Source organism: Harmonia axyridis, chromosome 4 (assembly GCF_914767665.1).
Source record: "Harmonia axyridis chromosome 4, icHarAxyr1.1, whole genome shotgun sequence".
NCBI lineage: Eukaryota > Metazoa > Arthropoda > Insecta > Coleoptera > Coccinellidae > Harmonia > Harmonia axyridis.
In genome coordinates this window covers 44,103,704-44,128,919 of record NC_059504.1, presented here as the reverse complement: position 1 = coordinate 44,128,919, position 25,216 = coordinate 44,103,704, and the positions used below count along the sequence as shown (strand labels likewise).

At 33.9% G+C, this 25,216-nt stretch overlaps 4 protein-coding genes across 13 annotated transcripts in view; 2 read left to right on the top strand and 2 right to left on the bottom strand.

Annotated features, from left to right (window-relative positions):
* Positions 1–12,911, top strand: part of LOC123678563 (pleckstrin homology domain-containing family G member 5) — a 363,969-nt gene extending 351,058 nt beyond the window's left edge. For all 10 annotated transcript variants that reach the window (XM_045615665.1, XM_045615663.1, XM_045615664.1 and 7 more), the window contains 8 exons: positions 5,681–5,801; positions 8,476–8,586; positions 8,865–9,020; positions 9,160–9,387; positions 9,449–9,648; positions 10,848–11,365; positions 11,903–12,024; positions 12,193–12,911. In XM_045615665.1, coding sequence (XP_045471621.1) covers positions 5,681–5,801; positions 8,476–8,586; positions 8,865–9,020; positions 9,160–9,387; positions 9,449–9,648; positions 10,848–11,365; positions 11,903–12,024; positions 12,193–12,285 — 1,549 coding nt within the window. In that variant the 3' untranslated portion in view covers positions 12,286–12,911. The remainder of the gene's footprint in view (positions 1–5,680; positions 5,802–8,475; positions 8,587–8,864; positions 9,021–9,159; positions 9,388–9,448; positions 9,649–10,847; positions 11,366–11,902; positions 12,025–12,192) is intronic.
* Positions 12,912–12,963: 52 nt separating this feature from the next.
* On the bottom strand, positions 12,964–16,085 carry LOC123678565 (phosphatidylinositol N-acetylglucosaminyltransferase subunit A). Its single transcript, XM_045615666.1, has 8 exons — positions 15,928–16,085; positions 15,532–15,868; positions 15,243–15,477; positions 14,983–15,112; positions 14,672–14,839; positions 14,518–14,615; positions 14,194–14,365; positions 12,964–13,284 (listed from the first exon to the last, which is right to left on the bottom strand). The coding sequence occupies exons 1-8, from the start codon at positions 15,945–15,947 to the stop codon at positions 13,116–13,118; spliced, it is 1,329 nt and encodes a 442-aa protein (XP_045471622.1). The 5' UTR covers positions 15,948–16,085; the 3' UTR covers positions 12,964–13,115.
* A 735-nt stretch (positions 16,086–16,820) lies between these two features.
* Positions 16,821–23,739, bottom strand: LOC123678560 (FACT complex subunit spt16). Its single transcript, XM_045615652.1, has 6 exons — positions 22,365–23,739; positions 21,509–22,084; positions 18,900–19,504; positions 18,446–18,736; positions 17,507–17,798; positions 16,821–17,424 (listed from the first exon to the last, which is right to left on the bottom strand). Exons 1-6 carry the CDS (start codon positions 23,542–23,544, stop codon positions 16,919–16,921), a joined length of 3,450 nt encoding a protein of 1,149 aa, XP_045471608.1. The 5' UTR covers positions 23,545–23,739; the 3' UTR covers positions 16,821–16,918.
* A 239-nt stretch (positions 23,740–23,978) lies between these two features.
* On the top strand, positions 23,979–25,216 carry LOC123678561 (thioredoxin reductase-like selenoprotein T homolog CG3887). Its single transcript, XM_045615653.1, has 3 exons — positions 23,979–24,237; positions 24,292–24,421; positions 24,472–25,216. The coding sequence occupies exons 1-3, from the start codon at positions 24,089–24,091 to the stop codon at positions 24,790–24,792; spliced, it is 600 nt and encodes a 199-aa protein (XP_045471609.1). The 5' UTR covers positions 23,979–24,088; the 3' UTR covers positions 24,793–25,216.

Sequence of the window (25,216 nt, the reverse complement as noted above, 5' to 3'; positions counted from 1 at the left end):
TTGGTTGGAAAATTCTCTCTGAGCGGGAAAATTCGAAAAAAAAATCGAAAATAGAGCTCCGCTGAAACAAGAATAACTTCGAGGTTTTTGAATGGAAAATTTTCATTTTTAGGATTTTTCAAGATGTAAGATTGATGTATCCACTTTAAAAATCGAAATCGCGATTCATGATACAGGGGGTGAAAAAATCGCTTTCAAAGTTAGGGATGACAAAATCGTGAAAAATCAATTTTTTCAAATTAGAACCCCATTTTTTTATGGTAGATATTGAATCTACGTTAAAAAATAATGTGAGTGTATGCATCACACCCTTGCCCTAAAGTGGATATTTTTTGAGTTATTCACAAAAAACTGTTTTTCGTCTTGAATTTTCAGCTATTTCTTTTCCCTTCACTCCAAAAAGATGAAATTTTCAGGAACTGTTACTTAAACCATGTTTTAGATTTTACTACCCTAATATGCAAGAGAAAAAAGTTACAGGTGGTTCCTAAATAGATGGCGAATTTTGATTCGAATTTGTATCGGAAACCTCTTTATTTCAACTAATATTTCAATACGTATCGCGCACTACGTCCATTATATTTTATTTAGCGATGAAGCGCACTTCTGGTTGAATAGCTACGTCAACAAACAAAACTGCCGCATTCGGAGTAAAGCTCATCCTCAAGTGTATGTCGAAACACCGTTACATCCAGAAAAACTGACTGTTTGGTGCGCTTTATGGGCTGGTGGAATCATTGGGACGTACTTCTTCAAAAACGATGATGGCCAGAACGTTACAGTCGATGGTGATCGGTATAGAGCCATGATTACTAACTTTTTCATTCCTGAATTGAACCTCCATGATGTCCAGGAGCTGTGGTTCCAACAAGACGGCGCAACATGTCACACAGCTCGTGTCACAATCGATTTATTGAAAGACACGATTGGTGACCGCCTAATTTCACGTTTTGGACCTTTGAATTGGCCTCCAACATCTTGTGATTTGACATCGCTAGACTATTTTCTGTGGGGCTATGTAAAGACATTGGTCTATGCGGATAAGCCACAAACCCTTGACCATTTGGAAGACAACATCGGCCACAAATGTTTGAAAAAGTCATCGAAAATTGGACGTCCAGATTGGACTACATCCGACCCAGCCGTGGCGGTTGTATGCCAGAAATCATATTCAAAATGTAATGCCACAAGATTATCTTGCGGATAAATGAAATGCATGTCAATCGAATAATCCATCGTCATTTTATTGCAATTTAAAGTTCTATAGCTCTAAAAAAAACACCCTTTAGTTCTCGAGATGCTTTCAGTTTGCATCGAATGTGGGATACCCTGTACAGTTACGTTTTATTTTTGTTTATATTAGAATTCTAAAATTCTTACACTTCATATTTTCCATCGAAAACCCAAGCCCAACAAAAACATGGAGGAAGTTTCGACTGCAAATCTAAAATTCAACAATCAATCCCATCTCCAGTCAGGAAATCCTTCTCTTCAATCAGAAGTGCCTCACTCGGAACGTTACAATTTATCATATAAAGAAATACACGTTTCCCTTTTGGTGAACGTGGCCTTAACCCATCGACACAGATGCGGAACAATTCCAAGAATGCTCGGCAATGCTGCCAACAGCGTGAAACAAAAGGTCTGCCTTGAATTGTAGCTAACAAGTTAATTAAATCCAACGTTCCGAATCGAAACTAATCTAATCACGATTCATCAATTACGCTGTTACGCTTATTCCAGACCGAATATGTTGCCATTCCTCCCCTACATGCCTTTATACAAGGTGTGTAACGTAAACGTTAAGGTTGTAGACTACTTTGCGCTGAAACTGCAATTCCGCTAGATGGAGCTACCCGAAAATTTTTGGTAGATTTGTACCTGACACACCCATTCAATTTGAAGAACCGCCTGTTTGGTATTTATTGCCCCTAATAAAATCTCAACTCTCGATGAAGCCCAGCAAAGAGTAAATTTGTGTTTCTGTAAACTTTAGAAATTCAGTTCAGTTTAGATACAGTGGCGTATCCTAGGGGGGGATAAGGGGGATATATACCCCCAGGAGGAATATCCATTATATGTAACAACCTTATATATCACATGATATTTATTTATACGTTTTATGAACTGAATAGAATGAAATTTACATACTTTTTTATATTTATCATTTCGATTTGCCTAATTCAATGATGGAATAAAATATGGCATACACTTGGATGAACTTCTACCATGTGAATCAGGAAAATTGAGAAATTTTAGACCATACTTCTTTCTGACATTGTGAGGACAGAACAGGATTTAATGTAACAATGAGTTGGACTCGTTTATATCTCAAGGAAATATAATATACATATAAATAATTGCTCATAGGAATCAGCAATACTCTTATTGGCTATAGGTGAAGATAAGTAATATTCGATTCAATCATCTTTTGAATTGGTAATATTTCTTTTACTGCAGGTAGAAAAATTCTCAATATTTTTCACAATTCTTTGCTTTAAATTCAAATTTGGAATAACGATTTAACGTTCAACTCTTCGAGTTGAAAGAGATGTATATTGTTCTCTTTCTCTAGGGCAATAAATCAAGAGAGTTGAGTTAACGAAAAAGATTATTTAAAAAAAATATTGCAATTTCTTAAACTTTTATGACATGAAATTTTCAAGGAGGTATGTATACAAGAATGGCTTCACGAAGCGAAAAATTTTTACTATAAATTTTTTCAAGTTAATATTAATGAAGGAAGTACGAGAAAATTTTCTTAATCAAGAATTGCCTATTTTCAGGGTTAAATTTAAATGGTAAATATTGTAGATAGAGTTTCGGGAATAGGGAGTTTTTCAAAAGAAATTTTTTTTTTTGAGAATTTTTTGTCAGATTTCTGAAATATTAATAATTTTCCACATTTCGGCAAAAATCCAGATACCTTTTTTTCATCTTAATTTCTTTATGACTTTTGAAATTTTCTTTATGATACTAAGCGCTCAAAATGTAATTCTCCAGACATCATTACGAATAAAATCAGCTAGCATATATATTTTAGGAACAGTATCGTTTCTAATTCTAACAATGATTTCATAACAAGTTTTCTACCTTTCCCTATTCTTCAGTGCAATATTGTCATAAACTAGTAATGTACACAATTTTAGCCAATCAGAGAAACCCTACCCTCGTAAATCATAAAAGTGTCATTCATCTCGAGCCATAAAATACAGTCCAAGATTCTATTGGCGTTCATGTTGCAAAAAGGCGTAAACCTTTGGGAGGCGTTCCAAAAAGCATAATTCCATATGAAAATCATCTACAATTAGAGCAAATCAAGCAATTTTAAAAAAATTTTTGCACCAATTCAAAACACATAATATCACTGAACATTTGTGGATGAGTTACTTGAAATGAGAAGTCTCTCTGAAGCTGAATAGTCATTTAAAGAAAGTGTTCAATTTCAAAGTTCGATTTGCGGAATACTATCGATTTTTTTTTGGAAATCGAGACGGGATCTTCAAGTTCACTATATCACGTCATTGTTCACTCAAAAAATGAAATGAATCCGACCTGTACTTTGGAATTGGAATGCACTGAAATTAGCACTGAAATAGCAGTGGTATGAACAAGGTATTGAACACCCTTAAGTGCTGATGCGTATTTCGAGCACAGAGTAGGTTAAAAAAAAGTTGTTGCGGTTTTTCTTATAAACGTATTCGATGTTTCTTCAGTTGTCTATGAGCAACATCGTTTTGAATCGTTGTTTATTTTAGGATGTCTCAAAATCAATACTCACTGAAATCTTCTCGAGAACTGTCTATAATACAGGGTGTTTCATTGAGAAACGGAAATACTTCACAGGTGCATAGATGGCACCAAAGCGGTTCTGGAGATACCCCATTTATTGGGTCTTACTGTCTTCGTAGCCGAGATACAGGGTGTTTTATGAATTTTGCCCGTATCTTTCTGAGGCCATATCAAACGAACCACCCGGTATATCTTCTTCATATTTGAAAAATATGTTCCTAATTGAGAGCCAAACGTATCATGCAATAACCGCCTTGAAAATCCAGGTCCGGGTTAACAAAAAATTATGAATCGTTTGAATCCTCGTAACATCTGAATTTCGAAAATCTGTTTTAATATTCGGAAACACCACTAAAAACTAAACTGAGAAGTGTACTTCAAATTTTCGCGCAGACAGTTTTACTGCACAAATTTTCAACGTAAAAGTGAAGTTTTTAAGAACTTGGATACCTGAAAGTTGTTTGAAGTGACTTTTAACAATGAATTATCAAAAATATTGAATCCATAATTATTTCAAGTCAACTCTAACTAAATAGAACATATACATAAAGAATAAATACATTCTTAGACGTTACATTAAATCACGACTTGCTTACAATTATGACTTGCTTACAATTATGCAATAGACGCAAAATGAATTAAATCTCCAAATAAATGAAAAATATTCATATATAGGGTGTCACATTTCTAAAATGGAAACGGATGACATTTTTGAGGAACTGCTAACAGGATGCCTCTCGACAAATGTGCGGATAAAAGAACTGCGTTGGGAGGTTGTTCCATTCAAAGAAACACCAACTCTCCTCTATATCTCTAAAACGGAATTAAATTCTATAATCTGTTACGAATATCGAATAATTCATAAATATTACTGAAAAAAAACGTTTTAGAATTTTTCGAATATCTCGACCAGAAACCAAGATATAGCGAAATATTTCAAACAGTCGTTTTTCAGAATCGCCCTGTAACTCGAAAATGAATCAAGATATCTATGATCTGCTTTCTGATTATTATTATTATTAGAATTATTATTATTTAGAAAAAATATCGGGAGTCTTCGAAGATTTTTTGTCTAAGTCTTATAATTCTCAGAAACTTTCAGTGAGCTTCGAATTTGGGACACCCTGTACTTTCATTCGATGCTTACTAATTTTACGCCATTTATATGGGCTGCGTCATGGCTCATGGATCCCACATGGGCAAGTAAAAATAATTTGGGAAATATTAAATAATAATTTTCCATTGCCTTCATCTTTATGGGGGAGGTGGGTCAACTTTGGAAATTCAAATAGGAACCCCTGTTTTCATTGCAGAGCCAATTTCCATAGGAAAAAAATATGAAAGTTTTGTAGGATTCATCACAAATGGCTTTATAATAGAATTTGAATTTTTCGTCCTAACGACCTCAACGTATATCCATTAATCATTCACATGAAATTCTGACGTTTCTTGCTATACTCAAAATTTTGTTGACTGCGTGGAACAAGTTAATATATGGTTGTCGGTAGTTCGATGCATGTACTGTCATTGATCATTTTGAATATCGATATTTGATCTCGATGTTGTGAATACTTTTCATTGAAATGGATGTATAAAACCAATTACCAAAAAGAGAAAAAAATCTAAATGTTGCTTGTTTATGGGGAATCTGAAGTATACGTCTTTGGCAAGGAGGGGGGGGCGTGTCTCCCCTGATATTCTGCAGTCCTCCCTCCTAAATTTTGATATACTAAGGCTGAAATAATTACAAGATTAGCAGAACTATAATTTCACTGTACTATGGCGCCGCAAAAAAAACCGTCCACCCCTCTTTTTGAAAGCTGGCGTCTCCACTGAAAGGGATATGTGTTAAGCATCTAACTTACTCATGCCTTTTTCCTTGTTCTAGATTAAGATTAATGGATATTTTGGTACAACCAATGCAAAGACTGACTAAATATGGCCTTCTGTTAAAAGCTGTATTGAAAAATACTGAAGAAGACGTGGAGAAAGAGAATATTCAAGCGATGGTAAGTATTTCTTTAACAACTATAATATTCAATCAAACAGTTTCTTTCATAATTCCAAAAATATCACCAATAGAAGGAATCAGTGGCGTAACTAGATCCGACTCGTGGGGAAGGGGTTTACCCCCACTTTGAAAATTAAAAATCTTTCAATTTTTTATAATTTTTTTTTTCTTCGAATTGTTATCTACAATTTTTTTTAGAGGAGGCTTCTAAACGACCCAAAAGTGCTTTAGTTTTGCGATCTGTGACTGCAAAATTGTCACCATGATTGTAGTGATTTTTAACAATTTAGATGCGTTTTTGAAGCGTGCATCGTTCCATTTTTAAAAATGACGTAGTTTTCACTTGTCACATGTCAAAAATGACAACTGTCCAGATGGCGGGCTATTCTAAATGAAACCTCATATTGGAAAACCCCCGCAAGTCTCGAAATAATGAACAATCCTCGTGTTTTCTATTTAATTGTGATATTTCCTGAGAGCAGTCTTTGTGAAAAATATCAGGGGTCTGATCCTTGAGAAGATTAATTCTTTTCCTACCCTGAATGATGTTGCAAGATAAGAAAAAGATCAATTCACTTTCGATTCCCTCCTAAACCAAAACCGGCCACATTTCTCTCCTCGAGATTGAAATTTTTCAAGTCCTAAACCGCCATTCATCCTCGGGATGTACACGGATTTTTTTCCGGATTATCGTATTCATCACTCCGTCGAGTCCTGTAAACGACTCCCTGGAAGAATTAACGGCGGTTCAAGAGGGCCCTGTTCGGTCTGAAATGTCCTGTTATTTTGGGTGCTGTTTAATTCAGCATTTTCTGTTGATAAATCTGCTTTAGGAACGAAAATCGAAAAAAAAATAAATTGCTTCCGAATCTTCCGAAGGTAAAACACTTGTAATTACATTCATGATTAAAAACATGATTGTCTGTGGGTAAAAATCGACAACAATAGAAAACAAGAACCTGACATAGAAGATAGAATCGACGAAGCGGGTAAACTACACCATGCATTGAATAGGAAATTCTTGAGGAAGAAGGAAATTAGCACGAAAACGAAGAGGACACTGTATAAAACAATATTCGGACCTGTGCTTACATACTGATTACTAAAAGTAACCTACAGACAATGGAGATGAAATTTTTAAGGGGAATAAAGGGAATAACAGGAATAGACCGAGTAAAGAATGAAGATGTACGAAAATAAAGGTGAATTCACTTGAATCATATGTGGGAGAGAGACAGATAGGATGGTGGGGACACTTACAGCGTATGGAAGATGATAGACAAGTTAAAAACGTATGGGAGGCGAGAATAGAAAAGAAGCCAAAGAGAGGAATACCACAACAGACTTGAGATGGGGCAATAATGAGAGAAATACAGAGGAGAGGAAAGAACCTAAAAGAAGCGAAAGAGTTAGCTACTAATAGGGCAGAATGGAAAAAATTCATTAGATCATAGGTTTATTTAATGGAATGTATTTTTATTTGAAATCCAAACACTGAAAGGTAAAATGCATGTAGATCATATATATATATATTAAAAACATTTTTGATCTCAAAATTCGAAAGTTCCATTAGTAAAATGCATTTCCGATCAATCTTTGGTTATCACAATTGGCCACCAAGATCTTGTGATTTAATGTTTTCTTCGAGGCCACATGAAATATAATACCTATCTCTGCCAATATACCACAATTGATCCAAAACCTTAAAGATTAAATTCGTGAAGTTCTCAAAGACATACAGCCTCAAATATGCGAATTGGTTATGGAAAATTCTATGAAAAGTTTATGGTGCTGCAACCGTAGCCGTGGCGGTAGTTTGACTTATATCGTTTTTCATATCATCGATAATTTTGCTTATTATTATCAGAAATGGAAGGTTTCAGGCGAAGATATTTTCTTTTGCCATTGCAACCAAGAAACCATTATGCTGAAACCATTATTAGAAATATTTTCATTCAATTCAAAACTGATTGTGTCAAAATGGATTGAATTAGTATAAAAGTAAAAATTGTAAGAATTCATACATTTTTTACGACTTCTTAGAGTGATGAACTATACTAATAGATTGTTTTTAATTAAGGAAAGAAATTAAATACAACCTATTTCCATTGTTCTCCATAATAATAGAGATACAGAGTGATCAAGTTCGGAGGGAATCCGGTGTAAAATGTTTATATCTAATATTTATTTATCATAAACATTAGCATTAGGTACATCAAATGATAGTTTATATATTCAAATAGATTATAATATTTAGTGACCATTAACATCAATGCATCTAATGAATGATGAAAGAAATGTTTCAATACAGGCGCGGATCCACGGGGGAGGAACTGGGGGAACGTTCCCCTCCCAAATGACCCAGGCACCTCTTAAATTTTGCCGTCCCTCCTAGAATTTGACATACTTAGGCTCAAATAATTACAATATCAGCAAAAATTTCACCTTCAATACATTTTGGGAAGATCCATATCTATGAACGGCAAAAAAAAAGACGTCCCAAAATGGCGAAAGTGTCTGGGATCCACATTTTCAGTGTTTTGAGTATCAAAAAGTTCCCCCCCCAAAAGTGGAGCCTGGATCCGCGCCTGTTTCAATATTTCATTATCAAATCAATTCATGAACCTACGGTAACTGAAACGTTTTGTAATAAAAACTTGTTTTTGTTTCAGATAAAAATGGTCGACGATTTCGTAAATAATGTAAATTCCAGTTTGAAACACAAGCAGGACAAGGAACGACTAAAAGGAATCATCGCAAGGATAGAAAGCTATGACATCGTGGTAAGTAAAATCTTCACCATCACATCATTTTTCCAAATATTTGCGTCGAATAAATTCATTTTTCACTTGGGGCCATTCATTCCCCCTCCGGAAATCACGAGACCAGCGTAATCAAAACTCTAGTGGTTTCTTCAGATCTCGCCCTTACAACGGCCAAAAATTCAATCCTCCTTCTAATCTCAAAGGGGAATCCCCCCATCTGCTTTTATCCAAGAATCCTCCCTGTATTGATGAAGTGACATCGGCCCCAGATAATAAGATTCCGACACTTGTTATAGGACTCTAAGGACGACGACATAGAAAAGCTGTTGAAAAAGGACAAGACCTTGACGCAGTTCGACCTGAATCGGCCGATGCTCAATTGTCCCGTGGAGAGAAAGCGTCATCTTCTCCTCGAAGGCGACCTTAAGCTGAAGGACAGCGGTGCCTCAAAGGTTAGTCATGTTCGGATATTGATTTGTTAGGAACTTCCCCCTTACACTTAATAATTCGCTTAAGGATAAGAATTTTTTTTTCGATTGATTAAAACTCTAATTCGGAAATGAAATATAGCTAAAAAATTACCGTTTATAGATGGAGGTACACTGCTTCCTCCTGACCGATATGCTGCTCATCTGTAAGCCCTCCACGAAAAAGGGTGGCGCCACAATGAGGGTAGTGAGACAACCTTATCTGGTAGACCGACTGGTGGTTTCAGAACTGAACAAGGAAACCCCAAGTTTGGGTTTGATCTACAAAAACGAATTCGACATGGCTGTGGCTGCTTTTATTTTGCAGAATAACGACCCTAAAAAGATCAAGGTAGTAAATTAATGTGATTGGTTCGATTATTTCTCTCAACCTAACGTAATCTTATTTTCAGGGCTGGAGAGACGGTATATCCAAAGCGCAGAGCTTATATGCTCAAGCTAGGCAGATGAGCTATGTGGACGAGAGTCTGGATGCCGATATTAGTATAGAAAATTTAGAAAGTGATTATCATAGTCTTCAGCTAGCTCCCAGATCTCCACTAGCCACCTCCTCGCGAGCTAGTAGAGTTTCCAGCCTTGCACACAGCCATAGGTAAGTCTGTTCACCTTAATCTTGGGGATTTCATCGATTTTCCTAGATAATAATTCTTTCGTCGAAAAAAATAAAAAAATATTGCAAAAATAATGGATGAACTGTGTTATACAAATCATGCCAACCGGTTATATCTAGAACTTTTCGAAGGTATACTATACATGGTTCCATTGACATTCGATGAAATTGTTATAGCTATATAGGAATGTATTTGAAGAATGATATTTAATTAAATGAATTTCACTTATTTTTCAAATACTATACGATTTAAAATATACCAATGGATCAAAATCAGAGAGAGGCTTAGGCACTGGAGTATACGCACCTAAACTGATGATTTCCAAAGCCCTGGGAAGTGAGGCCTCTATTTTACAAACCGAGACACTAGGTATATACGTGTGCTCAAGAAACTTAAAAAAATCTCAAAGAGTCTCTGCTGACACATAGGAGTGCCGTAATACTCTTAAGCAACTGGCCAGAGGCAATAGAGTAAATCTTACACAGGGCATTATGGGATTGAAGGAAATGAAAGATGCGATGAACGTACGGTAAGAGCATCAATGTTAACATCTGTTGGCCTTGATCCCTTCTGGGTGGTTGAAAAAGACCAATATAAGGCAGGGTTCCAACAATGGGAGTTGGAGAATCGAATAACCCTCTGGAGCAACACTTCTGTTATTGCTCAGGCAAAGAAATTCGTGGTGCTTTCATCGACCTATACCAGGAAGCTCTTGAAGCTGCCACGAGCTGAGCTTCAGGTAATGGTGGCACTTTTGACAGGCCACTGTCGGTGCAAATATCTTTTTTACCGCATAGGTAAGTCAGCAGATGAGATTGGCAGGCTCTGTGGAATGGAGGTAAAAACAGCCGAACACATGGTTGGCAAAAGTCCTGGGTTGACAGGCCGAAGAACCACTCTTATGGGAAAATCTGTCCTGAATACTCACGAGGACACAGCCGACGCTCCTAAAGATATTGTCGGTTTCTTTAACAGTATCGACAGCCTCCTTGGGTTTGTATGAAGGGGCAGAGTTAAGAACAAAAGATCCAAGTGGTCGCGGTTCTCTTTAGTCTAACCGAATGACGACACCAATTCAAATAATAATAATACGTCTCAAAAATGCATACGTATAAATACGAAAAACCTTGTATAATTTCATTTCAACCAACCAAAAATTAAATTGTCAATCCTCTTACAGCGGATCTGTCGAAATGAACGACCAGTCTTCGATAGCCTCGATGAAAGATCCTTCCAAACCAGTATCCATCGACGCAGACAGAACTGGTTCAATATCCAGCGACGAAGGAGTTCAACCCCTTCCTCCGGACAAGAGTCCGGTCTCCCAGAAGAACTCGTTCAAGAACCGACTCTTCCACAAAACACCGAACACCCTATCGGTGCAGCCCTTCAACAGTCTGGGCCAAAGTCTTCCAAACCTTACGTTGGGTTCTCCAAACGTAGGAAGTATGAGCCTTAGTTTGAACCAAAATACCTTGTCGGTACCAAGCAATAAGAATAGTAGTCAGTTGTTGAGTCCGACTCAAAGAGGGATATCTTATCCTCCACCTTCTCCGACAAGGGCCAATCTGAGACGAGGATTGGCGATTAGTCAAAATAAAAACCCACCACTCATCAAAACCAGGCACCTTAGTTCTTCGGCAAGTTGTAGTCAGCAGATACCTAGCAGTAACGACTTCGACGTACCAGTTATAGCGGGTAAGTTCAATCTATACTAAACTTATTCTTGTCCCACGCTCTTATAAATGATAGTGAGAATGATAACCTTCAGGAAAATGGAATTTTGCTGTAGAATGGGACAAGAATTTAGTATTCCTTCGTTGAATATTGAATAATCGCATTTCTATTTCTGTTTTGTTCACACTAGAAGAAGAACACTGTGAGCCAACGTAAAAAGAGTTTCTGTGAGTTTTCTCTTTGTGATTATAAAGTTTTGCAAGTTTTGTATTAAAGTACTTTATTGATTTATGGAAAATGCCTCTTCTTTTTTGCCTCAACTTTAGAAAAGGCTAATCTCTAAAGAACTGTAAAAGAAACTTAACGCAAAACTTCAAAACTACATCGTCACTATAGAATGGAACTAGTTTTAGTTTTTAGCGATTGCACTCTATGCTTTATTCTCTCTCTTTATCTAGATTTTCTTCATTTTTATCTCATTTGGATATTGTGGTTTGTCCATATATTGTGGATGTGATATCGAGTATCCAACAAATTATCAGAATATCATTCTTACAGGTGCCTCACAATCTGATGATCATTGTGAGTCTTTTAGTAGAGGTTACCACAGACAAGCAATGAAGAGGTCATACAGACATGACAAAAGATATTATACTGCTGGTGTTGTGGATGACATAAAAGTAAGAAAAAATATTATGCATTGATTACTTCAAAATTTAATAAAAAAATACAGCGAATATGCAAATTTGTCAATTGCATACCATTTCATTTTTTATATGCTTTAGTATCTTTGGACTTCCTAATTCTCAGATTGAACGATTAACATTTTGTTCTTCTTGAATTTCCAGAAAGACCGCAACAGGGATGCCAGTATACATAAACGCTTATCTTGGAACTGCAATAGTTTGGAACAAAGGCCTATTAACGAGGACCATACCTAGCATTCGTTTTTAGACCTGATTTATTTTATTATGATAGTGATCTATTTTTTAGTGTGTCAAGTACTAGAAATACTAGATTACTTGATTAATTTAGTCACTTGAAGTCCACTTGGGTTTTATTTCACCTGAAAACGATGTGGACCAAATGGTAATTACCACAATATCAAAAATGAAACAATAATTACTATGTAATATTAGATGAGGAAAAATTGAAAACATTCCAATTACATTCCTTAATGAGGGTAAGCAATATTGTACCTTGATAAATTTTTGAAACAGGCCTAATGTTTGAAAAACTTTTATATTCGAGAGTAAACATTGTTTGTTAAGTACATATTGTACTACTGAAGAAGACGCAATAAGCCTTGTGGAAAATATTTGTACGTTCTTTTTGGTTTTTCCTGGGCTTATTCGTCTACTTTCCTGTATTTATTGAGTGATCGCTTAAATAAGAAAATGTTCAATGATTTTAAACGAAATAGTACAATGACTTTTATATTTTGGTATAAAATAACGATATTTATTTTTGTTGCAAGAATGCTGTAAGTTAATTTTAATTATTAATATAAAATGCATAAGTATCTTTGTTATATTTATTGAATGACATAATAAATTCTTTATTATTAGTAAGTAATATTCAACCTCAAAAATACCCAAGTAAGAAATAAAACTAAAATATTATATGAGAAATTTATTGCCAGCATAATACATTAGCAAAAGACTAGAAATTGACAGTACCAAAAATAATTTATACTCCTTCTGATTTTTTCAAAGTCGAGACATAAAATAACAACATAAAACTATAAAACTTCATTTGTGTAAAATTAATATTATTTGGTGTTTTCATTTTCAAGAAACTTTTTAATTTTCTTCTCTTTTAATTTAATATCCCTTGCATAATCTATGTTGGTTCTGGGCACTAGAACTTCTAAGAACTGTATTATCAAGTAACATAAACTCACCACCAATAAGAAAGGCCACACTCCACTTGAGAGATAGCTGAAAAGATAAAAATTAAATATATGGCAACAAAACTATACAGACTACATAAAATTCATCAACTAAAATTAATTACTATTCAAATTAAAATTTATTTTTTGGGAAAATATATCTGTGGATTCCTTTGGTTCAAGTGGTTTTTAGATTCACAACATGTCTCAAGGACAACCAAAGAACTTGAAGGTAGGTATTTGAACTATTGACGTTTAGATTTTTTTGAGAGTGTACATAACTTTCAATCGAACTGTCTTTCTAAAAAAAACTCTAATCTAATCAAAAAAATTATCAAAGTCTTTTCTCTCTTTCCTTATCACATCTTATAAGGGGTGTTCTTAAATTGGAAGTACAAATGAAAATGACAGATTCGTCGGATTTTAAGATAAAAATTCCTATTAATATGGACCTGCAAATGCTCTGTTTTCAAAATACAGGGTTTTAAAGATTGATTTTTTTTCAAGTTTTTTTCTCATAGCACCTTCCCTTCACAAGATATTTCCAGTAATACACTCTTTGGTTTCTTGTAGTTTTGTGTATGCTACCGATTTTGAGAAAAAAATTTCGAAAATTTTTCTTGTAATCCTCAGAAAAATCCAAATTATTATAAAGATTCAGTTATTAAGCTGTAATGAATAATTTAATTATAAGTTTTGGTACTTATTTATCTAATCTGTAATGAAAATTAATGAAGATTCGATAAACTGGTATAATAATCACAAAAAAGTAGAACTACAAGAAACACCCTCTATCTGGAAAACAAAATGTTTTGGGAGCCATATTTTTTTTTGATTATCTAAGGAATCTCTCATCTTCCTTTGTACTTCCAATTGAGGAACAACCTGTATATATGAAAATTGTAAGTACTGAAGTGAAGTTCCTGTCACTATATATTTTTATCAAGGAGATAGTTACCTTCTCAGTTTTTTACCCAAGTGTTGTTTAGATTCTTGTGAAATTGTTCCATAAACAACTTCTGTTCTTGATGATACATTTTCCCAATTATAATAACTTCTGATCCTCTTGTTACATTCATAGGGACAGATTGTTTTGCCTAATTTCAAATCTCTTATTGCACTACACAATTCTGAAAAAAAGTAATCATTTTTTTTGCAATTATTTTTTTTACAGACTAATAATTTTGTTTTCAAAAGTTATCATGTTTACACTCTTAGACTGAATGGCAAAGTAATGAAATAATAAAACACTCTGTTTAGGATACAAGCGCTCAGAACGTACCTCTTACTATGGAACTGACTGTTGGTTCTGCTAAATATATCAAATCTGAAGGTAAGACCTCTGGTATTCCTCCCACTTTTGTTGACACAACTTTCAGACTAAAAATTATATTCAATAATAGGTAGTCAAAATTTTAAATCATTAATTTTTTTACCCACAAGATGCAGCTTCAACAATTGCCATACAATAAGCTTCTGTTAAAGAGGTATTCAAAAATATGTGTCCTTTCACTAGGACATTTCTAACTTGAGAATGCTCCAAACCTCCTAATAGAGTAACTCGATCTTGGAGACCTTTTCTCTCTCTTATCTCTTCTAACAACCTCAAAAAGTCTGATCTTAGAATATATCATAATTTACAAAAAAAATTTGTTAAAATTATTTGATTAATTCTACATATTTTCAAGGAAATTTTTCAAAGAAATTTTTTTTGAATATCTAAAAAATAAGTTGAAAATCCTCTCACCATCTTTTTGGTCCATCTCCCGCAATCAAGAAATTAACATCTTCAAATTTATTGCACATCTCTGGTATAATTTGGGCAGTTAAATCAACTCCTTTTCTATATACCAATCTTGACACCACAACAATTGTAACTGTAAAGTTAATTCCAATATCCTTATTTTGCGTCAAGGTACATAATAGAATAAATAGTACTTAGGTCCATTATTCCCACTTACTATTAGTAGTTAAACTTATAACTAATGAAAACAAAAATATATTTACCATGATTTGTTGATCTTTGACTAGGATCAGGAGTGAAATAATATGTATCAACAGCATTGGGGATTACAGATACTCTTTTTCTATCAACTCGAGCACGTAACACAGTATTTTCTTTCCCTGTATGAGATACGCAAATACAATGATTACATGCAACCAAGGATAATTCCAATAATTTATTGGTACTAGCAGCACTAGCATCAGCAAATCCGAATAAACTATGATCAGTGAATACTGCCTGAAACCACAAATTTTTGAAAAAGTTCCTAGAAAGGATTTTATTTTGTAATACCTTCAGTCCCATAAGATTGCCAACAAGCATAGCTTCATGTGCTAGAGCTGAAAAAGCCGAGTGTCCATGGATAATCGTAATTCTTTCTCTTATAAAGATGTATCTGATTAGAGGAATGTTAGCGATCATGGTTGGCAATATGCATTGATTATAAAATACTCTTATTGGCAAATAGTAAACTTTAAGAAAATTGGTCATATATCTAACGCCAACACGATCCTCATAACTATGGGTTAAAATAACTACTTTGTGCCCTTTCTGTAGCAAACATTGGGATAAATTGTAAATATGTTCCTCTACTCCTCCCATATTCGGAAAGAAAAAGTCAGAGACCATACTGAAATGTAATGCATTTTGTATTATAGAAATGATAAATAAAGAGTGTGATCGTCCTACCAAATCCTTTGGCAATCCATTATATATTCGTTATTTAGGAAATAATAACTTCAACTATCAAAACAAATCATAATTATTTTCTATTTGTAGGTTATGAAATTATGTAAACAGGATTTGTTATCTATTGAATTAAAGTTATCAATTATGTCAACGCAGATATAAGTTTAGATCGAAGATTAATCCATAGATGGCACAAGAGTACAGTTCAAAAGCGCTATCTATCAGCAGCTCACTAAACTGTGATAACTTCTGGAATTAAACTTGTTATTTTCGATTTCAAAATTTCCACTAGTAAAACACATTTGAGACTTTGGTTTCCATATCGGTTCTTATCAGATTTTAATGAAATTTGGCTTGAACCGTGAGCGACCTCATACAAAATCAAGCTGCTGCTGATGAATAGAGCGCATTAAACATGGGAAAACAAAATTCCCGGTATTCCCATATTTCACTTTCTAATATTCGATATTGATAAAAATTACGACTCTCCCGGTGCCCAATTATATTATTTTGTTTATCATGGACGAATACCAAACTGATATTATTCATTATTTTCCCTTATTCACTGGAATTTATTGAAATTGAAGAAATATTGCAAAAATATCTTTCAGTGATTTTCAAATTGAAAAATATTGATTGGTAGAACTGTTTTCTGTAGAACTAATCTGACAAATAATAGATAAACCCGTGACAGGGGAGTTCCAGGTACCAGCAGAGAAATTAATTTCAACTATCAAATTTCTGTGAGATATCTAAAACCTAAAAGCTTTTCCACCAACTATCAAACCACAGCTTTTTAGTTTACCTCAACGGCGGAGTACTAGATATTTACTATTACAGAACATGCATCACCAGTGTCATGAAGGTATAAAAGAAATACAATACAAAGAAAATTCTAGTTAAAAATTTATTGTTACACAAATATCAAACATAAACTCGTGTTTCAAAAGGTAAGTTCAACGAATAACTTAAAAATATCAATAGAACAAAATCATTTCTTGGCTTTTTTAGACTTGTGTCTATCTCCACTATCGTCCCTACTTCGTTTCTTACTAGGAGAATTGGAGGAATGAGAACTTTTGTGGTTTTTGCTGTTTTTATCCTTTTTAGGAGATTCTGAATGTTTTCTCTTAGAACTAGAGCTGGACGACGAATGCTTGCTCTTCTCTCTTTCTTTTTCCCTTTGTCTCTCTTTTTCTTTTTGCTTCTCCCTTTCTTTATCTCTACTGCTGCTGCTACTGTTATGCTTTGAACTTCGGCTGGAGGAATGGTTAGAAGAATGTTTACTATGTGAATCATGCTTCGATGATTTATGTTTATTATTACTACTATAAGAAGAGCTATGTTTGTTATTTGATGAATGCCTGCTTGAAGAGTGTTTTGAAGAGACTTTCTTTTTATCAAAATCATCTTCATATTTATTATTACGTTCCCTGTCTTCTTCTGCAGCTTCTCTCTCTAAATCAGACCAATCCTTTCCAGATTCTTCTTCAGATCCTAAAATATTATATAAATATGAGTTTCTTCTTCTCATGGAATCTACTGAAATTTAATAAACTCTATTCTATAAAATAATTACCTAATTCCTCTTCTGAATCACCATCTGATTCAGTATCACCTTCTGAATATTCAGAGTCTTCTTCAGAATATTCAGATGCACTTTCAAGATCTGTAGGTTCATAAGGATCGTCTTCATCTTCGGAATCTTCATCTTTAGCTGCATCTTCTACATCGGACTCCGGATCTAAGAATGTCCAGCCCCCACTTTCAAAGAAACCTTCAGGATCATCTGTGATAGTTTTCATAATTTTGGCCCAATTGAGTGTTTGAACACCCTCTGAGTATCTTATGTCGCAAGAATTCAACCACTCCTACAAAACCAACAATCTTTATAAAAAGCTGAAAAGTGTATAAGCTAAATTTATAATTTTTTAGTATGAATATAAAAACACTGCAAATTTATCTCTAGATGTATATGACATGAAAAATATATACAAGAAATGTTATTTTTTCTTTCTAATTTCCAGTGGTGAAGATTGATACTGAGTCTTGAGTTACAATTTATCATCTAGAAATGTCTAAAGATGCCCAAACCAAAAATCTAAAGGTATTAAATCACAATATATCGGTGGCCAATTATGATTAACTCTTTGAGAAATAACATGGCCAGGAAACTTTTCTTTCAAAATTGGGATTGTTTCATTGCTTGTTGTGCCATCTTGTTGAAGATCTTTATGGAAAGTAAGTGCTTCACATAGACCCAAAAGTGCTTTCGTTTTTCAAATGTTAGCAATTTCAATGTGTTGCTGAAGCATGTATTGTTCCATTTTTAGTAATGGCATAGTTTTTGCTTGTCAAATGTCACAAGATGACAGCTTGTCAAATGTCATAAGACAACTTGTCAAATGTCACAAAATGACAGCTTCAAAAGTGACAGCTGCCCAGGAAATGGACTTCTTTATAAGAAAACCCTATATTCAAGCATTGAAAATGCTGAAATATTTTCTTAATGACTTACTTTAACGTGATCCAGCATATTCATAGGTATAGCATTAACCATTGCAACTTTACGGCTGTAATCTTTGAAGACAAACACCATATCAAAATTCTTAAGGTGGAATTGAACTCTTTCAAAATGGACTAGCTCAACGTCTTCTAATGTAATAACAAATGGTGGCCATTCGGTAAGGTTGACCAGGCAACCTGATGTTGGTTGTAGATTAACTGTTGAACGGAAGGGGGCACCGGGAAAACCTAATTCTCTGAATGGGGTATCAAACTCGATTTCTTGCTTGGTCATGCCTTCCACCTAAAACCGAAAAAAAACTGTGTTTTAAGTAATTAACCATACATTAATCTAGTTGGACAGATGACCTAGACTGCTAAGAATGCAAAGTCAATCCATTTTTTAATCCTGCAAACTTCTTAACTTTTTTAGTTTATATTTGTATTGTATACAGAAAAATACTAACTTTTTCGCAGAAACTCTTGAAAGCCGTCTTGAGTTTGTGCCTTAGCTCACGTTCGGATTGTTCGGCAGCCAAGTCATCCCTATCATGCATATGCTGATGTTTTCCCAAATCTGTGGTGATTTCTCCCACTTCCGTATAAAATTGCACATCGACATGTTTCTTCTTTCCAAACATTATAGCATGCTTCAGGTGGAAGTGTAGCAAAATTATCATTTCACCATCGCAAGGTTGAAAGAAGGCATTTTTAATGTTATTATACAGAATATCCACCTTATCGCCTCGGACAGAAGTATACCTGAAGCCGTTCGAATGAGCCTCAAGAGATCCAGTCATTCTCTTAGAAACGATATTTGGTCGAATGTAAAGGTCTTTCAACTTTGGGTTACCCTTGTTTTGGGATAGAACTAGAGTATCTTGCTTAACCAAGTCCTCCTTCTCCCTTTCTTCAGCCTCTCGTGTTTTGAATTTTCTCTGAACTTCCTTGATCAATCTGAAAGCTGTGTTCAAATTGGAGGAGGGTGGTGAAATTTCACCTGGTTCCTTGATGTTTGTACTGCGGTAAGTTAATTCTTTCAAAAAAGTAGCTTCAGGCTGTTGATATGTGCCTGCAATTTGAAAGGAAACATTATATGATTGTGAAAAATCTTTGAAGTTTTAGATTTTTCATGTATACTATAAAATACCTGTTCAGGGTGGGCAAATAAGCGAGGTAAGCCGCTATACTCAGGATTCACTCATTGTAGAGACTTGCGGTAAAAATTTTTACCACTAAAGTGTTAAGAGAATACACTGGAAACTATTTTGAAGTTCATACCTCTACCGCTAGGGGGCGTAATAGCTACCGTCGAGTAGAAAAATGAATTTTACTCGAAAATGTTTCATATGAAGTTGAAGAACAAATATCATCACTGTAATCCTTGGAAAATTCTCCATCTCTTTGAATTGTCACTTTCGATTTTACGACATCAAATAAAGGTAGGTGAAATGGAGAAATCTGACTGATTTAAACGCCTGTAACTTCAGTTTGGCTCAACATTTTTGAGCAAATTAGATCTCGTCTAAAAGATAATATCTTGTTGATTGAGGACAAAATATATCATGATAAATTTGTTTTTGCTGTTTTCAATAGGGGGCGCTAAGTGAGAAGTTCATTGTTTTGTTCATTTTATTCCGAAATTTCAAATGTTATGATAGGATTTTCTTAACAGAAACAGAAGTTCCATCAAATTTGCATGAAAAAACCTCAAGGTCGCAAAGCGATAATTTAATAATTCGCTCAAAAATGTTGAGACGAACTGAAGTTACAAGCGTTTCAATCGGTCAAATTTCTCCCTTTCACCTGCCCTTATTTGATGTCGTAAAATCGAAAGTGACAATTCAAAAAGATAGAGAATTTTCCAAGGATTACAGTGATGATATTTTTTCTTCAACTTCATAGGAAACATTTTCGAGTAAAATTAATTTTTCTACTCGACGGTAGCTATTACGCTCCCTAGCGGTAGAGGTATAAACTTCAAAACAATTTCCAGTGTGTTCTCATGTACACTTTAGTAGTAAAATTTTTTACCGCAAGTCTCTACGATGAGTGGATTCTGAGATATAGCCGCTTACCTCGCTTATTTGCCCACCCTGTACAGGTTGGAAATTAAATTCTCATGCAACTTTTTCAAATCTTCTCAAATTATTCATTAAAGTGGAGACTTTTAATCGGCATAAAAATTTCTCAAAAAATTGCAATCGAGCATGACAGTGCTTTCCTAATTTTTTCAATCTTATTATCTTTCAAACACTCCTTTATTTATGCGCCATTGGGGACTACAGAACATACTAACAAGGAGTATTGCCGTAAATTCTAAACTAATAAGTTATTAGTTATAACTTATAAGTTCAAACTACAGAACTAAATTATACTAGAATTTTCTATTTTTATTTTAATTCTGATGACACAGTTGATACGAAATTTTGTAAAAAGAACATATAAACAATAGTGTCATGTATGAAAACTTTTATTTTCATTATTGATTCAACCATTGTCTTTTATGAAGATCAATTTTATGTAAATAATGAACTGGAAACCATTTTATATTAATTAATTGTGAAGTTAAATCTGATTCACTATATTCTTACTATTGTAATTTGTTCAAGGTTAGAATTCAATATTGTTTCAAATGAAGTTTTCAATCTGATCTTTCTAAAAAAAAAAAGAATCCTATATACAGTTTGTTCCTTATCACCTGATAATATCATAAATTATAAGATCTTCATCTTTTTGACTGTTTTATGCTCTCGTTGAATGAACCAATCAGGAGCCTAGACAAGTTTGGTGTTTACAGACCTGTGAATGTACCAGTTTAATGACAAATACAATTCTGGTATCATATCAGATTTTATTATACCTTTCATTTTGTTTGTGAAATAATAAAATTCTATTGGTAATTAAAATTATCTCCAAAGTCTGTCTTTTATTTCCTAATTTAATTAAGGTACTTGAAAAAACATCACAAGTTTCAAGGACTTGTGATGTTTCCAAGTTGACAGAAAAGTCATGATATTGACCAATTCAGTAGAATTGTAGCAGTTTTTCTGTTTACAAGTTGAATTAAACTTACCATCACTTTTACCCATTGTAGCACCAGGATGGAAAAAATTAATACGTAAATATGTATAATCTCCCTCAACAGACTGGGAAATATTTTTCACAGTCGAAATATGAAAAGGCACAGGTATACCGTAAATTGGTAAAATTACTGTCTCGTACTTCTGATCTACATAAAGTTTTAATTCCTTGACTTCTGAATCCCTTGGCATCTGACTAACATTCTTGTATGAAACATTATTCTTCCTAACTTTTTCCACATCTTTAGCCCCTGATTGTTTTGCTAACCTTTCCTTTGCTTTCTCATTCAATAAAATGGCTAGTTCTTTTTGGTGCTCCTTTCGTTTTTCCTCAGAAGTATGTTCTGTACGCAGCTTAGAATCTAATACTGCTGTTCTCTTGCTTGTCCTTCCTAAAATTTCATCTTTTGGTGCTTTTTCTTTCTCTGTATTATTTTCCTCCTCTTCAGAGTCTTCTTGAAGGAAAACACCAATATTCTTAAGTTTTTTCTTGCTCACAGTAAGAGTTGTCGCAGGCTGATCTTCATTAACCAAAACAGTGTCTCCAATATATAATGCATAGGTTTTACCTGAAACAATCAAAATGATTTATTATAATTTTGAAAGATCTCAAAAAACTTGTAGACAGCTTGGGACGGTAATATTAATGTGTTAGATAAAAACTATAAACATATATGTTATTTGGAAGCTGAAACCGCAGATGAAATTATTGGTCAATTGATTTTTGCTCAGCTCAGTGAACAAATCATGTCTATTCAATTGATCCTAAAAAAATGGTTGCTTCAATGAATGTAGTAAATGCTATCAAGCTATTGTTTTTAAGCTAATTTAAAAAAAAACTTGACTAACCTTCTTTATCTGTTGCCTCTTTATTTTCTAAATTACTTAGTCCAATATTCAAATTGAACACCATTCCCTTTTTGGCAACAGCAGTAGTTTTTGGTGCAATCAGAAGAGAACTTTCTTTGAATTCAATACCCATTGCAAATCCAAAATTTTTTGTAAGGTGGTCAACCAAGGCAGGCTTTTCTTTCTTTATGAAATTCAAACCAATATTATAAACATCACATAATTTAGAGCCAGCTACCAATTTCTTCAAGACTTCATCTTCACAATTGAGTAGCAAATTATAATTTTCTTGAACCAATGGTTTAGGATTGACAAGTAATGTCCTTATCAAGTTGGAACAGTAAGATTTATAACGGGTACCTAAAGAACATATTATGGTGCCATAATGTAAGATATTTTTATCACTTCCTGCGCTAAATTTCAAACTATAATTTCCTCCAGACTGGATAATAGCAGGGTAGCACATATCAATTTGAGACAAATCAACCCCAGAAACATATTTTTTGTCATTAATAGCTCCTTCAACACCCTCTGCAAGTTTACTATGTTTAACTTTTTTATCAGAATCAATAATTTCCATAATTTGATCCTTAAGATATTTTGTGAATACATCAACAGTTATCATAGAAGCTTTCTTAATTGTCGTAATTTCTGAATCCTCTTTTGGAGCTATCAAATATGCAAATGGAATGCTAATGTCAACAGTTTCAAGTTTAGCTTCTGAAACCACAGCTTTCCACGACTCCATGAATTCACCAGGATATTTATCTTTTTGGAATACTCCAATTGTTTTACCGTTTCTACTTCCCTGAATAGCCTTGATGAGTGTTTCAAAATTTGCTTTATCTTTGTCATTTCTGTCTCTTATCAAAAATGTTAGTTCTATCGCATTAGGCTCAGAGCTTTCACCCTGTTTAACAAAATCAATTTTTTTTTTACTAGCCAAGAAATATACTTTTTTTTCGGTGAATACTATTATGGTATCAGTTAATTCATAACCCAACAACCAATTGTGTAAGGCTCCTGATTTGCTGTACATCACATTATCATCAACTCCTACAGCAGTCACCAAAGCATCCACGCTAGAGAATCCATTCTCCCCTTCTGTTTTCACTAACCATGACTTATAGAGTTTTTGAAGACGCCGTTGAAAACAATCTTTATCCAAGTTGAATGCCATTTTTTTCAAATAATACGCAGTTAATCAAGACCTAAAAACCGAAACACAAAAACATGGTCTATCAACTAAAACACCATAATACGGTAGCTTTTCTCGTTATGCCGCCAGATTTGCGAAAATAGATGGATTAAAAAGAACCACAGATATTCTTAGTAGATCCATGGAAGAAACAAAGATCATTGTCAGACTGTCAAATGAGAGTATTTTAGTTTAATAGTTAGTAGTAATCAAAAATATGTTTGAAATTTGATAGGATCAAACTTCGACTTTCTAAGAAAAAACTATAATTATCATGGAAATCTTTATTCAGTAGAGATTTTGTACTTTTCTTGATCAATGAAGCTAACCGTGACCCAAGATCTGGAGTAGGTCATGGGCTGCCCTTTCAGGGAACAAAGGAACTACTCATCAATTCGATGATTAAATGTCAGAAGCACAGAAGAAAGATTTTAAAGATCACCGGACATTTGAAAACGTCATTGTTAATGCAGGAAAATTCGATTAATTCAACGAATTCAAGACATATTAAATCCTATTGTAAAAAATGGGGGCTACCTTGAAAACTTCTATATTAACTTTAGGAATATTTGTTTTATTAGCTACTTTGGGACAATCGGAACCTATGGAAGATGAAGTGCCCATGACAAAATTAACACAAAATATGGGAGCTCCTACGTTGAAATTCTTTTATTGGTGAGTTAAAAATTTTCACCCTGAAATGAAAGCTTCCATAAATACCATTTTTAGTTACCAATGTGGATACAGAAAGATGTATGAACAGTATGCTGAAATAATTCAGCAAAAATATCCATTTATATCAATGGAAGGATCCAATTATGAACCTCCCGGTATGAGTATGTTCTTATCAAGATTGATCGTAAGTTTTTTGGTCAACTAAAAGATTTTTCGTTAAACTTCAAATTTCAGGGATTTGTCAAAATGTTCCTTATTTTGTGTATACTTGCTGGAGTTAACATATTTGAGTACATTAATCAACCTAGACCTTCTTGGTGGACATGGTGCACTGATAATAAAATTTATGCCTGTATGATGTTGTTCTTCCTCTCGAACATCATAGAAGTACAATTGGTGCAATCTGGTGCATTTGAAATATTACTCAATGATGTACCGGTATGGTCGAAATTAGAAACAGGTAGAATACCACAACCTGCAGAACTTTTCCAAATCATTGATAATCATATGAGGTTTGATAGTAAACTCGAATATAATAATGGCTTTGCCAAATGAAAACTGATGCGACTGAAGAATGGGATTTGTTGAATAAATGTTAATATTTGTACCATAATGAAAAGACTTATTTGTATTGTAATCTTGTGAGCCTTACCTCTCCTTGCAATGAGAATCAAGATCAAAGTGAATTGTTCCTAGATTTAATTATTTATTCAATTTAGAAATAAACACTAGTGCAGGAAAATGGAGTTTATCAAACAAATCTTAATTATAGTAATTCTAGAAGTTTATTCAAGGTTATGGAAGGCCAGGCTCATGTTTTGTAGAACAATAAAGTTTATACACAGATGGTGACAAAATTTTGGATACATTTCTAAAAACAATAAATTATTAACACAGGCGTCACTGCTTTTAGTTTAAGTCGAAGGATTTGTGTTAATCCTGTGATCTCTTAATAATAAATGAGACTTGAATTTTTCTG